General features: G+C 41.5%; 1 protein-coding gene across 9 annotated transcripts in view; it reads left to right on the top strand.

The window, feature by feature from the left end:
* Positions 1–16,033, top strand: part of PRUNE2 (prune homolog 2 with BCH domain) — a 595,812-nt gene that overhangs the window by 126,006 nt on the left and 453,773 nt on the right. For all 9 annotated transcript variants that reach the window (XR_012314194.1, XR_012314187.1, XM_073670747.1 and 6 more), the window contains exon 6: positions 39–133. Coding sequence is in view for 7 of the 9 variants with exons in the window: in XM_073670747.1 (XP_073526848.1) it covers positions 39–133 (95 nt within the window). In the remaining 2 variants the exon portion in view is untranslated. The remainder of the gene's footprint in view (positions 1–38; positions 134–16,033) is intronic.

Genomic DNA, 16,033 nt, shown 5'->3' with positions numbered 1-16,033 from the left:
TTTTAACTTATTTTACTAATGAAATTTATCATGGACAGGTCCAAGTGTAGAAGACATCCTACTCAAAGAATTTAAAGAATTGTCAGATGGTGACATTAAAGTAGCTATTACAACTATGCACATGTCTCTAGAGGTAAGAACAAATGTTTTGTTATTTTGTATTTTATAATACACACACACGTACATTTAGTTAAGTTTCTATATTTTTATCTATTAAAAATACGTAAAAAAATCTTTATCTAACTAGTGGTTTGTTTTCAAAGACTCCTTAGTAATCCCATAATTTCTTTTGACACTCAGCCTGCTGTTTCCCACAGAGAACACATATTTGTACTTTTATATATTTGATTTTATACTGCCCTCAATACATAGATATCCATTATTAACCTCACAGTAAAGAATGCAGAAGTAGCGCTCACCATCTCTTTATTTCTTGACAAACAGAATAAAAACCTCAAAGGCAAGAGGTGCAGTAAGGTGATGGCCATTTTGTGCTAGACAATGCTTCGTCTTTCCTGACACTGTCAGTAGTAGATACCCATGGAAGTTGTGCCGCTTCATGCTATCTGTCTGAGACAGCCACTATTATCCCATTGAAAACTGAACAGCTTCAAGGAGAGGGACTGAAGAATGTAGATGTAGTGGCTAAAGATGTACCAGGTATTGGCAGGGGAACATGTCAGTACTAGTGTTGAGCGAGTATGTTCTGTTCCGAGTATGCTCGGGCGAGCTCCGAGTATTTACAGCTGCTCGGTGAAATGTTTGAATAGCTCCCGTGTGCATGATTTGTGACAGTTTGACAGCTTTATTACATGTGAGGAATGTGTAAGAAATAGACATCCTCACATGTAATAAAACTGTCAAACAGTTGCAAATCATGCACACGGGAGCGATTCTAACCATATCACCGACCAGCTGTAAATACTTGGAGCTCGGCCCGAGCATACTCGGCAAAAGGGTTAATAGAACATACTCGCTCAACACTAATCAGTACCAATCACCCAAGTGTGGGTGGTCTTTCCCCTTACCTAACTGTACTGTGTTATATAAAAGGCCTTAAGTTGGATGGTGGCCTGTGCAACACTCTCTACTGTTGTCTCTTCCACATTTTTATGATGTATTCAATATTAATTTGTTATTTTGAAGATGTTTTTACAGCGATTCTCTCACTGTTTTGGTAAATTTTGTAATAATTATGAGGAAAATTGTGATAAGGCAACTGATTAGTGGTATACCTGTGTTCATTAAGTGGCTTTTCCCAATTTCTGAAGGTACATTTATTTTTACTCATTACATTTATACACATTTAAATTAAAACTTATGGACAATTTTTTATTGGGCTTTCTCACGTTACATCTTATTGTGGCAATAACTGCATTGTCCTTAACATACACATTCAGTTTTACACACGTGGTCAAAATTGTTGGTACCCCACGTTTAATGAAAGAAAAACCCAAAATGGTCACAGAAATAACTTGAATCTGACAAAAGTAATAATAAATTAAAAATCTATGAAAATGAACAAATGAAAGTCAGACATTGCTTTTCAACCCTGCTTCCACAGAATTTAAAAAAAAAATTAAACTCATGAAATAGGCCTGGACAGAAATGATGGTACCCCTGAAAATAATGTGACAAAAGGGACATGTTACATCAAGTTGTGTCCACTAATTAGCATCACAGGTGTCTACAATCTTGTAATCAGTCAGTGGGCCTGTATATAGTGCTGTTTGGTGACATGGTGTGTACAACACTCGACATGGACCAGAGAAAGCAAAGGAAAGAGTTGTCTCAGGAGATTAGAAAGAAAATTATAGACAAGCATGTTAAAGGTAAAGGTTATAAGACCATCTCCAAGCAGCTTGATGTTCCTGTGTCTACAGTTGCACATATTATTCAGAGAATTTAAGATCCATGGGACTGTAGCCAACCTCCCTGAACGTGGCCGTCAAAGAGACGGATAATATGAATGGTAACAAAAGAGCCCAGGATACCTTCTAAAGAGATTAAAGGTGAACTTGAAGCTCAGTGTCAGATCGCACCATCCGTCGTTTGATCCAAAATGGACTTCATGGGGGACGACCAAGGAGAACACCATTGTTGAAAAAAATCATAAAAAAGTCAGACTGGAATTTGCCAAACTACATGTTGACAAGCCACAAAGCTTCTGGGAGAATGTCCTATGGACAGATGAGACAAAAATGGAAGTTTTTGGCAAGGCACATCAGCTCTATGTTCACAGATGGAAAAATGAAGCATATCAAGAAAAGAACACTGTCCCTACTGTGAAGCATGGAGGAGGCTCTGTTATGTTCTGGGGCTGCTTTGCTGCATCTGACACAGGGTGTCTTGAATCTGTGCAGGGTACAATGAAATCTCAAGACTATCAAGGCATTCTAGAGAGAAATGTACTGCCCAGTGTCAGAAAGCTTTGTCTCAGTTGCAAGTCATGGGTCTTGCAACAGGATAATGACCCAAAACACGCAGCTAAAAACACCCAAGAATGGCTAAGAGGAAAACATTGGACTATTCTGAAGTGGCCTTCTATGAGCCCTGACCTAAATCCTATTGAGCATCTTTGGAAAGAGCTGAAACATGCTGTCTGGAAAAGGCAACCTTCAAACACGAGACAACTGGAGCAGTTTGCTCATGAGGAGTGGGCCAAAATACCTGTCGAGAGGTGCAGAAGTCTCATTGACAGTTACAGGAATCATTTGATTGCAGTGATTGCCTCAAAAGGTTGTTCAACAAAATATTAAGTTAAGAGTACCATCATTTCTGTCCAGGCCTATTTCATGAGTTTCATTTTTTTTAAAAATTCTGTGGAAGCAGGGTTGAAAAGCAATGTCTGACTTTCATTTGTTCACTTTCATAGATTTTTAATTTATTATTACTTCACATTCAAGTTATTTCTGTGACCATTGTGGGTTTTTCTTTCATTAAATGAGGGGTACCAACAATTGTGACCACGTGTGTATAATGCAGTTTTTGCCACAGTAGTGCAATAAAATGTGTAAATTTATATGGAGCCAATTAATTACCCGCTTCTGAGTGACACTTTTGGATTGACATATGAATGAAATGATTAGTCAGTATAATCTAATATTTTCATATTTTAATAGCCATAATAAAAGCTGCATGGTAGTACATGATGAGAACATTTCCAACATATACTAAAATGTGGACATTAGCATCCTCCTGTATGACAAATTAGCATATTTTTTATCTACTACCATTTTTTTAACTGCATTGAAAAAAGTGCACTCAAATATTCAATAAAGCTCGGGCTGCAAGCCCGTAATTCTCCGAAAAGTCGCACAACAGAAATATTTGTGCATTTTGTCTGCAATTTTTTATCATGCAACTATTTTAAAGCTGTGAGTTTGCTGTAAATGAAACAGCCAAGTTACAGATGTTGCACACAAGTCGCATGTTGAGTGCTACTTACATGAAAGTCTATGGCAAGTGTGACCAGTGACAGAAAATCCAACACATTTGGAAACATATTGCATGTCGCACTTTGCAACACGACACCATAGGAAATATTGCATCCAATGTTGCAATGTGTCGCTGTGATTTCAGTGTCACATTACACATGTCATCATGTAGCCCAAGATTAAAGGAGGATCTTGTCTAAGATACCGCAATATGGTCCCAGACTCTTAAGCAATAATGGTTGCCGAAGTGCCAGCAGTGGATACAATTTTGGAGTCAATCACCACGGGACTAATCTTTTTGACCTTATTTATTATACAGTGGTGTGAAAAAGTGTTTGCCCCCTTCCTGATTTCTTATTCTTTTGCATGTTTGTCACACTTAAATGTTTCAGATCAAAAACAAATTTAAGGGTATGTGCACACGATGCAGAAATGCTCAGGATTTTTTCCTGAGCGTTTCTGCATCTCTCTGGCAGGAAAAAACGCATGCAGATTGTACATGCGGTTTCCTGCCAGGGACATGCGGAAATGAAGCGGTCTTCACTTTCATTTCCGCATGCGGGTTGAAAAGCGCTTCCCAAGCGATTTTAGCATCACTTGGAAAGTGCTTGTCAACTTCACACTATATAAATCCATGCAACCGGCATGGATTTATATAGTGTGAGAATGTCAAAAAATAAAAAATAAATATATACCTTACCCTCTGATGGCCCCCGGTGTCCTGCTTCGCTCGGTCCCGGCTGCCGGCAGTGAAGGCTTTAGGACCTTCCGACGTCAGCGTCACGTGACCCGTCACATGACTCTGACGTCAGCGAAGGTCCTTCTTCATTCAACCGCGAAGTGCGGGGAATCAAGCAGGAGCGCTGCGCGGGCCGTCAGAAGGTGAGAATATATATATTTTTTATTTTATTCTTTTTTTTTTAATGGTACCTGGGTCTGGATGAGAGTCCTCTCATCCACACCCGGGTACCATCCGCACATTAGACCGCATGAAAAGCGCATAAACATATACAGTGATGCGGATTCCATGCGGTCTAATGCAAGTCAATGGCGCCAAAAAAGCAGCGTTTCCGCAAAATTAATTGACATGCTGCGGATTTTTGACCGCAGCGTTTACGCTGCGGAAAAATCCGCATCATGGGCACAGCACATGCGGATTTCAATTGGGGAACATTGCTGCCCTTCTACCATGCGTTTTTCATGCGTTTCCGCGGCGTTTACGCAACTGCAAAAACGCCGCGGAAACGCATGAAAAACGCATCGTGTGAACTCAGCCTAAATATTAGACAAGGATAACACAAGTAAACGCAAAATGCAGTTTTTAAATGAAGGTCTTTATTATTAAGGGAAAAAGAAATCCAAACCTACAGGGCCCTGTGTGAAAAAGTGATTGCCCCCCCCCCAAAAAAAACAAAAAAACATAAATTAAGTGTGATTTTTCGTATATCTGATAAAAAAATACATTTATATGGCAATTAAAAGTGGATGTGCGCATGTTTCATATATACAAAGACAACCCATAATTAGTCCCTTTTTTTTAAGATATTGTCTTTTATTTCTCAGTATCCACTTACAACAAATGCCATATACTGTATGCACTTTTACAGGGCTGTCTACTACTGGACAACCCCTTATTAACTGCTAAAGTGCCCTAGATAAAAAATAAAAAAACACGTGCTCACCTACCTACATACTGGACTGGTTCTGTCAAACAATATTGGTGTTGCGTCTCGTGGCATTTATGTAACATTGTTATATCACATGACCACTGCAATCAATTAGTGGACGCTGATTAGATCTAGCCATCTAGATTTCATTATAGAAACAATTTAGACTGTGTTCACATTTCCATTTGGGAATTCCATTTTAGGAACAGATGAAGAAAATTTGTGCACAAAACAAATCCAGTGCATAACTTATGTAATCTTATGCAGAGGGATCCCACTGATTATTATGGGGTCTGTCTGGTTTTGGTTTGATGTTAGCTGCATTTACTCTGTGTTACTGCAGACTTCTGAATCCTTATATTACACCACATGTTGTCAGTATTACTGCCGAGAGCGGGCGGTCACATGCCCACCAGTATGAGATTTGCATACTTCCAGCCATATTCTGACTAGACGTGATTAACTTTTTTCAATACAAGTGAATTGACTAAGAACGAGCACATCTAGTTGGAATGTGGCCGGAAGTATGCAAATTGCATACTGGTGGGCACGTGACTTTCCGTTCTCAGCAGAAATACTGGAGAATCTTGACAGTGTGTAGTGCGTGCTGCAAGGATTCAGAAGTTTGCAGTCACTCTATTTTTGCAGAAGACAAGACAATCCCTTTAAGCATCCCTATTTGCGTCATCTAAAACATGCTCTAGTTGTCTTCTTTTGTGACATTGTATTCATCACTGTAACAATGTTTCCATTGGGAGCTGTATATTTTAAGGGAAAATGTATAGAAATACTGCTGCAATGTGTTTGTCTTTTGCATCCATACCCAGTGATCTCAATACTGTGATCACTTACACCATTGTATGTATGTACTTCTTTTCCGAGTCTCGTTTTCTATAGTCTCCTTAGCACAGATAACTTGCTATCTAGATCTATTTAGATCTTTTATGAAGCTTTTGCAGTAAATTCCACATTCCTTTAGCAGTGTTCTCATGTCTTATGTGGATGACTTGATCATTCTCAATTTATAAGCTAATAGTGGCTCTTGCCTGTCTGTTTTTCTTGTCCCATTCCTGATTGAAAATCTATGGTCTCTCTGTAGTAATGTCCTCCCTGTCATGATTCCTCTGCTTAGTGAGTGATTGTTATGCGGTCTTATGAAAACTAGGTCATGCTGAGTTGTCAGTGTTTTGATTGACAGCTCGGCTGTCCAATCTGTGACTGGGAGGTGCGGGAGTTTCTTCAGGTGTTCCATGTTCTGGAGATTGCCCAAGCTATTTAACTGAGCTATCTGCCCAAGATCCCTGCCATCACCCAAGCCCAGAGTGTGCGGTGAATCTCTTATTCATTTCCCTGATCCCTGCCAGACGTAGTTTGTGCTTCCTTTTGAGTGTTTGCCTGATTTTATTGTTCTGAGTTCTGATCTTCTGCTGCCTGACCCTTTGGACCGTGTTCTGACTACCCCTTTGTCTTGTCCTTTGGCTTTGATCCACTTTCTCTTGGTTTTGACCCCGGAATGTCTAATTTTTCTGCCTCACGGGCTGTCTGTGAGTAATGACTAGCGTCACACTCCCACAATTCATCTATGGACAATAATATTTCCACTTTATTCTTCCATAGTTGGTAAACTTCATTTTTCAGTTTGGTCACTGCAAGTTTAAAGAGAACCTGTCAGCATGATTTTGTAATGTAAAGTAAAGACATGGCAGTAATGGCGCTGTAATGTAAGGAGATGGACATATTGGCCTGTTTCCATGTGAAGACACAAATGTTATTATGATATGTCATGTATAAGGTGATAAGTGTTAATGATGTGCAAGGTGAATTGTAATAATTGCTGTAAGTGATAGACTGTGTTGTGCCAGACAGTATGTCAAGATAGAGCTAATGTTTTCCTTGTAAAGTTTTGCACTGTACTCTGTGGAAGCTGTGTTCTGCCCAGCAACAGACAGTGATTAGGGACAGTTAGAGCTAATGGTTGGGACTAGCCCAGAGAGGGAGGGGCTATGTAGGAGGATAGGGAGAGTTTCCTGTCAGGACATTCGAAAGGGCCTAGCTTACAGCTAGAGCAGACGTTTGGTCTGAGTGCTCAGCAAAGCTGCATGTAGTGGGTATTCTGAGGCAAAAGAGAAAGGAGAGCGGGACACGCCACAGGACACAAATGGATTACTATTTGCACGTCGGAAAGGTGAGGAATATGGTTGTTTATTTTTTTAAACTATTTTACATGGGACAAGGGCATCTGGAGGATTATCTTCACGTCAGGGACAGGTGAGTATTATATTGCTTAATTATTTTATTTTTGTTACAGGAGACGGGCTTCAGTGGATTAGGCGTTAGGTAAATATAATTGTTTTTGGTAAATTAAGAATCATAAATAAAGGAATGTGTCATTATTTAAAATAAAGTACTTTATTCTGGGTGTTTTTTTTTTTTTTTACATTTTGACTATGGGATTAGTAATGGGGGGCATCTTAGAGACGCTTCTCCATTACTAACCTGGGCTTCATGTCAATACAAGGCTGACATGAGCCCCAAGCCTATTACCCCACTTGCCACCGCATCAGGGCAAGTGGGAAGAGTGAGGCTAAGCTCAGGATTTGGCGCATCTTATTGATGCGCCATTTCTGGGGCCGCTGAGGGCTGATATTATTAGCCTCGGAGGGGGGCCAGCATCCAAAGCCCCTTCCCTGGCTATTAATATCAGCTCTCAGCTGTCTTCCTAGCATTTGCTGGTTGGATTTTGTAGGAGGATCCCACATCAATTCTTTTATGGGGTCCCCCTGCAATCTAGCAAGTAAAGGATAATCAAACAGCTGTGAGCTGTTATTAATAGCCAGGAAATATTTTGGGCTAATGGCCCCTTCCCTGGCTAGTAATATCAGCCCACAGTGGTCAACTTTCCCTCTGCTGGTTATGAAAATGACACAGGAGCCCACGCTGTTTTTTTTTTAATTCTTTATTTTACAGCTAATGTACACTGTGGGTGCTGACTACAACTCCCATCATTGTCGCATGGTCATGCTGATCTCAGGAAGACCAGGTGACAATTATGTGAGCTGCACTCAGTACCTGTCACTCGGCACTCCAGCATTAAACAGTCCGGCACTAGAGCTACCGTGAGACCTGGTGGCTTGAACTCAGGTAACCTTTAGCCTCCGGGTCTCCTGGCAGCTGCGAGGCCTAGAAAACTCATGGGAAACTTGGAGGAACATTTAAACATTCAATTGAGTTTCCAGCTGCTGGAACACCTGGAGGCTGTGAACTAAGGTTACCTTGGGTATGTATTATACTGTACTAGTTAAATAAAAAAATAAATGAAAAAAACGGCGTGGGCTCCCGCGTAATTTTCATAACCAGTAGAGGGAAAGCCGACCACTGGGGGCTGATATTACTAGCCAGGGAAGGGGTAATTAGCCAGAGATGTTCCCTGGCTATTAATAACAGCCCACAGCTGTTTGCTCAGTGTTTACTGGCTAGATTACAGGGGGATCCCAGAAAGAAATTGACGTGGGGCCCTCCTATAAAATCTAACCAGCAAAGGCTAAACAGACATCTGTGAACTGATATTAATAGCCAGTGAAGGGTTCATGGTTCCTAGCCCCCGCCGAGGCTAATAATATTAGCCCTCAGCGGCCCCAGAAATAGCGCATCAATAAGATGCGCCAATTCTGGTGCTTAGCCGCACTCTTCCCACTTGCCTGATGTGGTGACAAGTGGGGTAATAGTGTTGGGGCTCATGTCAGCCTTGTATTGGCAGCTGACATGAAGCCCAGGTTAGTAATGGAGAAGCGTCTATAAGACGCCCCCATTACTAACCCCATAGTAAAATTGTAAGAAAAAAAAACAAACACCCAGAATAAAGTACTTTATTTGAAATAATGCCACAGACTCCTTTGTTTATGATTCTTAACCCCTTAACAACATTTGACGCACTAATACGCGTCTGTGCCCTGGGACTTAAGAGCCAGACCCGTATTAGTACGTCATGGCGATCGCGCGCGCACAGAGGCTGTGCGGGCGCGATCGCCGCCGGGTGTCAGCTGATTGTCACAGCTGACACCCGGTACTATGTGCAGGGAGCGGTCACGCACCGCTCCCAGCACATTAACCCCCGCGATGTTGTGATCGAAGTCGATTGCAGCATTGCGGAGGCAAGGGGAGGTGATCGCAGATACTCACCTCCTCTTCCGGCTTCCAGCGCTGTCTGCCATGGCTTCCAGGATGTTGCCATGACGACCCGATGTCGTCATGACAACATCCGGGTCACCAGACAGCAGGAAGATTTTTTGGACATGCGCAGTGCATCTCCAAACAATCTTCTCCCTGTCCAGCGCTGACAGCCTGCATGACACAGGGATGGTGCTGCATTCCTGTGCCATGCAGGCGATCAGAGAAAAAAAAGTGAAAGTCCCATAGTGGGACAAAGTAATAAAGTATAAAAACTATCAGAAAGTGAAAAAAAAAAAAAGTTGCAAAAATATAAAAAATAAAATAAAAAAAATAATCCACCAAAAATAAAAATATAATGTACCCATCAATAAATATTATTATAAAAAAAAAAAAACAATAAAAGTACACATATTTGGTATCGCCGCGTCCGGAACAACCTGACCTATAAAACTGTCCCACTAGTTAACCCCTTCAGTGAACACGGTAAAAAAAAAAAAAAAAACGAAGCAAAAAACAATGCTTTATCACCATACCGCCAAACAAAAAATGGAATAACACGCGATCAAAAAGACAAATATAAATAAAAATGGTACCGCTGAAAACGTCATCTCGTCCCGCAAAAAAAAAGCCGCCATACAGCTCCATCAGCCGAAAAATAAAACAGTTATAGCTCTCAGAATATAGCTTTGCTAAAAAATAATTTTTTCTATAAAATTGCTTTTATTATGTAAAAGTGCAAAACATAGAAATACGATATAAATGTGGTACCGCTGTAAATGTACTGACCCGAAGAATAAAGCTGCCTTATCAATTTTACCACACGCAGAACAGAATAAAAATAAAAATAAAAAAAACAATTCCTGAATTGTTGGTTTTTGTTTATTCTGCCTCCCAAAAATCGGAATAGAAAGCGATCAAAAAATGTCACGTGCCTGAAAATGGCACCAATAACAACGTCAACTCATCCCGCAAAAAACAAGCTGTCAAATGACTGTTTGCCAAAATCTGGAAAAATTATAGCTCTCAAAATATGGCGATGTTAAAACTAGATTTTGCAAAAAATGCGTCTTTTAGTGTGTGACAGCTGTCAATCATAAAAACCCCATATGATTCTGGTATCGCTGTAGTCTCACCGACCCGAAGAATAAAGTCGTCTAATCACTTATACCGCATGAGGAACGGCGTTAAAAATAAACTCTCAGGTTAGGGTTGTGCTAGGGTTGGGGTTGTGCTAGGGTTAGGGTTGTGCTAGGGTTAGGGTTGTGTTAGGGTTAGGGCTGGGGTTGGGGTTAGGGTTGGGGTTGGGATTTTTTTCAAAAGTAAGAAAAAAAGATGACGATATGGCGACTAGCGTTGAGCGCAAGTGCTCGCTAATTGAGTTTGCATCGGGTGTTCTGGTATGCATTGAGTATCGTGGGTATTTGAGTGACATGCTCGAGTCTCCGCCCCATATGCTTCACGGCCCAAAAACCTTTGCGGGGATTGCCTGCCATGCACGAGCGATCCCCGCATGTTTTTTTTTGGGTGTCTAATAACCGTGAAACATCCGGGCGGGGACTCGAGCATGTCACTCGAGCACACGCAGTACATGGTGCATACCTGAGTACCTGATGCAAACTCAAGTAGCGAGCACTTGCACTCAAGACTAATGACAACTTATTCAATATGATGACCTAATGTTATCAAATTCTGTGTCGTACCTCTGGGTTCAAAATGTTCACTATACACCTTAATAAAATCCTTGAGGGGTATAGTTTCCAAAATGGGGTCACTTGTGGGGCAGCTCCACTGTTTAGGCACATCAGGGGCTCTCCAAACGTGACATGGTGTCCGCTAACAAATTGAATGGAAAATCGGCTCAAATTGTTAGCGGACGCCATGTTGCGTTTGGAGATCCCCTGCGTGCCTAAACTTTGGAGCTCCTCCACAAGTGACCCCATTTTGGAAACTAGACCACCCAAGGCACCTATCTAGATGCATAGTGAGCACTTGGAACCCTTAGGTGCTTCACAAATTGATTAGTAAAAATGGAAAAGTATTTTTTTTCCAATTTTTGGGCACACAGGGGCTCTCCAAACGCAACATGTCGTCCGCTAATTATTCAATCAAATTTTACAATCAAAAAGTCAAATGGCGCTCCTTCCCTTCCGAGCCCTGCCGTGCGCCCAAACAGTGTTTTTTCCCCACATATGGGGTATCTGCGTGCCCAGGGGAAATTGCACAACAAATTTTGGGGTCCATTTTTTCTTGTTACCCCTGTGAAAATAAAAAAAATTGGGTCTAAAGTAACATTTTTGTGAAAAAAGTTAAATGTTCATTTTTTTCTTCCACATTCCAAAAATTCCTGTGAAGCACCTGAAGGGTTAATAAGCTTATTGAATGTGGTTTTGAGCACCTTGAGGGGTGCAGTTTTTAGAATGGTGTCACTTTTGGGTATTTTCTGTCATAAAGACCTCTCAAAGTGACTTCAAATGTGATGTGGTCCCTAAAAAAATGGTTTTGTAAATTTTGTTGGAAAAATTAGAAATTGCTGGTCAACTTTTAACCCTTATAGCTCCCTAACAAAAAAAAATTTTGGTTCCAAAATTGTGCTGATGTAAAGTAGACATGTGGGAAATGTTACTTATTAACTCTTTTGTGTGACATATCTCTCTGATTTAAGGGCATAAAAATTCAAATTTTGAAAATTGAAAAATTTTCACAATTTTCGCCAAATTTCCATTTTTTTCACAAATAAACGCAAGTGATATCGAAGAAATTTTACCACAATCATGAAGTACAATATGTCACGAAAAAACAATCTCAGAATCAGGGGTATCTGTTGAAGTGTTCCAGAGTAATTACCTCATAAAGTGACAGTGGGCAGAATTGTAAAAATTGGCCTGGTCATTAACGTGCAAACCACCCTCGGGGGTTAAGGGGTTAATTAACCAAAAACAGTTATACTTACCTAACACCTAATCCACTGAAGCCCATGTCTCCTGTAATAAAAATAAAAGTAAAAAGCAACCATATCCCTCACCTGTCTAATGTGATGAAATAATCCAGACTGTCCCACAGCAATCGGGTCATTGATAGAACAACTGTTATGTTCTGCTACCAGAGCTAAGGAAAGAGAGGAGATCTGTCCCTACGATAGAACTCAGCTTAGTCCCTACGATGTAACAGAGAACCTGATCCTGCGATCAGACCTGCTAAAGTCCTAAGCTAGTCTGTACGGAGACCTATAGATATGGGGAAGGAATCCCTACAAGTACTAAGGACTGGGAGGAAAATGGGACACCTCCTAACAGAAATAGTAGCAGACAGACGAACAAACAAAATATATAGAACATAGAGGTCCGTAGACCAAGCAAACTAACAGAGTAGATACAGAGCACAGGCTAGCTAGAAAATAGTTATACAATGAAGTCCAGCAAAGCCAGAAGGGCGGAGCATGATTAAATAGGCCAACAAGGTCATGTGACCAGCAAAGGAAAAAACCTAAGAGCAAGGTTCTAACAGTACCCCCCCTTCTAAGAGGATCCTCCGGATCCCCTAGGACCAGGCTTATCAGGAAATCTCCTGTGAAACGCTCTGATAAGTCTGGACGCGGAAACATCATCCGACCTCACCCAAGAGTTATCCTCGGGTCCGAAACCTTTCCAGGCCACAAGATACTGCAAACTACCTCTATACCGTCTAGAGTTAAGGATGCGAGAAATTTCATATTCCCCGTCCTCCACCACCGGAGGAACAGAGGCAGAGGCGTCACAATCCGATACAACAGCTTTTTTCAACAGAGAGACATGAAATACCGGATTAATTCTCCAGGAGGTAGGAACCTCCAACCTAACAGCAGATTGGTTGACAACCTGAAGCACCTTAAAGGGCCCTACAAACTTGAGACCCAATTTCTTAGAAGGAATCCTCAACCGCAGATTCCTAGAGGACAACCAAACCATGTCACCAACAGCGAACAAAACCTCCTGTCGTTTCCTATCAAAGTAGTCTTTAGATTTTCTGTTGGCCTCCTGAAGATTACCACGCACATCTGTCCAACCTCTCTCCAAATCACCGGAAAAATTCTCCTCCTCAGGCACGGCAGATCCCAACTTGGAGAACGACCCAAACGACGGATGTCTCCCAGAACAACAAAAAAAAGGCGAACAACCAGCAGAAGAAGATGTATGATTGTTCAGAGCAAATTCAGCAAGTGGCAGAAACTCAGACCACCCCTCTTGATTGTCTGCCACAAAACAACGCAAGAACTGCTCAACATCCTGGTTTTTCCTTTCTGTCTGGCCATTAGATTCAGGATGATATCCGGACGAGAACGACAAATGAACTCCCAACCTGTCACAAAAGGCACGCCAAAAACGAGCCACGAACTGAGGACCCCTATCAGAAACAATGTCAGTAGGAACGCCATGAAGTCTGACAATTTCCTTGACAAAGGCCTTAGCGAGAGTTTTAGCGCAGGGCAGTTTGATGAAGGGAACCAAGTGACACATCTTGCTAAAACGGTCCACGACCACCCAGATGACAGTAAAACCCTCAGAGGGGGGAAGGTCAGTTATAAAGTCCATAGCCAAATGTGTCCAAGGAGCACTGGGAACCTCCAAAGGACAAAGCAACCCCGCAGCAGGAGTATGTGAGGACTTAGATCTAGCACATATAGTACATTGACGCACCCACTTAATGACTTCCTTCTGCCATCCAGGCCACCAAAAACTGCGACCCACCAGTCTCTTGGTCTCAGAGATTCCGGGATGACCTGCCAACCGAGATTCGTGACACTCAACAAACAAATCTCTCCTAAAGGTCCCAGGCACAAACAACCTCCCATGAGGAGTGTTAGATGGGGCATTCTCCTGTGCTTTAAGAATCTCATCTTCCAAAACGGAGTCCAAAGCAGCTATCACAATACCTTCTTGTAAAATGTTCTCCTCTTTCTCAGCACCGACTATGGGAGAAAAACTGCGAGACAAGGCATCCGCCTTAACATTCTTAGTACCAGGGATGTAAGTAACGGAGAAATTAAGCCGCGAGAAAAACAGTGCCCACCTAGCCTGACGGGCATTCAGGCGCTTGGCAGCATCAAGATATATCAGATTTTTATGATCCGTAAGAACTTGAACGGGAAATTCCGCACCTTCCAAGAAGTGGCGCCAGTGTTCAAATGCGAGTTTAATAGCCAATAATTCCCGATTACCAATATCGTAATTCAGTTCAGTCTCCGAAAAATTTTTTGAAAAAAAGGCACAGGGATGTAATCCATCCCCGTTATCCTGAGACAATACTGTGCCAACCCCCACAGAGGAAGCATCAACCTCAACCAAAAATGGCTTAGTCACATCAGGCTGCATAAGGATGGGAGCAGAGGTGAACCTCTCCTTGAGATACACAAAAGCTTCAATGGCCTCAGAAGACCACTGAACCGCATCAGCACCTTTCCTGGTGAGATCGGTCAGAGGTTTGACAATACTAGAAATTTTTTTTATGAATTTTCTGTAATAATTGGCGAAACCTAAAAACCTCTGTATCGATTTCAAACCAATAGGCCTAGGCCATTCCTGTACAGCTTGAACTTTAACCGGGTCCATCTCAAAACCTTCGCTGGAGATAATGTAACCCAAAAAAATAATTCTCTGTACAGCGAACTCACATTTCTCCAGCTTAGCAAAAAGCGAATTGTCCATTAATAACTGTAATACCTCACGTACGCTCCGCCAATGAGACTCCAGATCCGGCGAATAAATCAAATTGTCATCCAAATACACAACCACATTTTTGCCGATCAAAGGTCTAAGGATGTCATTAATAAGATTCTGAAAAAATGCAGGAGCATTAGTAAGACCAAAAGGCATAACCAGATTCTCAAAATGACCCACAGGAGTGTTAAAAGCAGTCTTCCATTCGTCACCCTCCTTCATGCGCAACAGATTGTATGCCCCCTTAAGGTCAATTTTAGAGAACCACTTGGCCCCCATTAACTGGTTAAACAGATCAGGAATCAATGGCAGTGGGTAAGGATTGCGTACAGTAATTTTGTTAATCTCACGAAAATCCAGACAAGGACGTAAACCGCCGTCCTTTTTTTTTTACAAAAAAAAATCCAACCGCCACAGGAGACTTAGAGGGCCTAATGTGACCAGCAGCCAAACTTGTCTGTATGTATTCCTCCAAAGCCTTCCTCTCAGGAATAGTAAGGTTAAATAAATGACTTTTAGGAAGAGTCGCTCCAGGGACAAATTCAATAGAACAATCATAGTCTCTATGGGGAGGCAAAACCTGCGATTCCTTCTCAGAAAAAACTCTCCAAAAATCCTGAATAGGAACAGGCAATTCTCCCCTATCCAAAGCTGCAATACGCCCGTTACAACACTTGTCATAACATTTATGGCTCCAGGATTTAATTTCACTGGTAGACCAATCCAGTACAGGATTGTGAAATTTTAACCAGGGCAATCCCAATATTACTGGAGAAGGCAAGTTATTCAAAACTACCAAATCCAATTTCTCATGGTGAACACCATTAATAGTGAGAGGAAATTCACAGACCTTGAGAGTAATATTCTTCAAAGGGGAACCATCCACAGAAACCACAGCAATGGGGGATGATAAAGGTTCGGGTTTTAAATTCAGTCTTTCCAAGAATCCCCCATCAATTACATTCAGAGTAGACCCACAATCAACAAACACCCGAAATTCCATTAATTTTTCCTGAGCAATCATGGAAGCAGCTAAAAATACACCCTTGGAATTTAAACAGGCAAT

This window comes from Phyllobates terribilis, unplaced genomic scaffold (genome assembly GCF_046119375.1).
Source record: "Phyllobates terribilis strain yellow unplaced genomic scaffold, ASM4611937v1 Scaffold_1__5_contigs__length_1240528914, whole genome shotgun sequence".
NCBI lineage: Eukaryota > Metazoa > Chordata > Amphibia > Anura > Dendrobatidae > Phyllobates > Phyllobates terribilis.
Note: the sequence above shows the minus strand (reverse complement) of the source record. Positions and strands in the feature narration are given on the sequence as shown.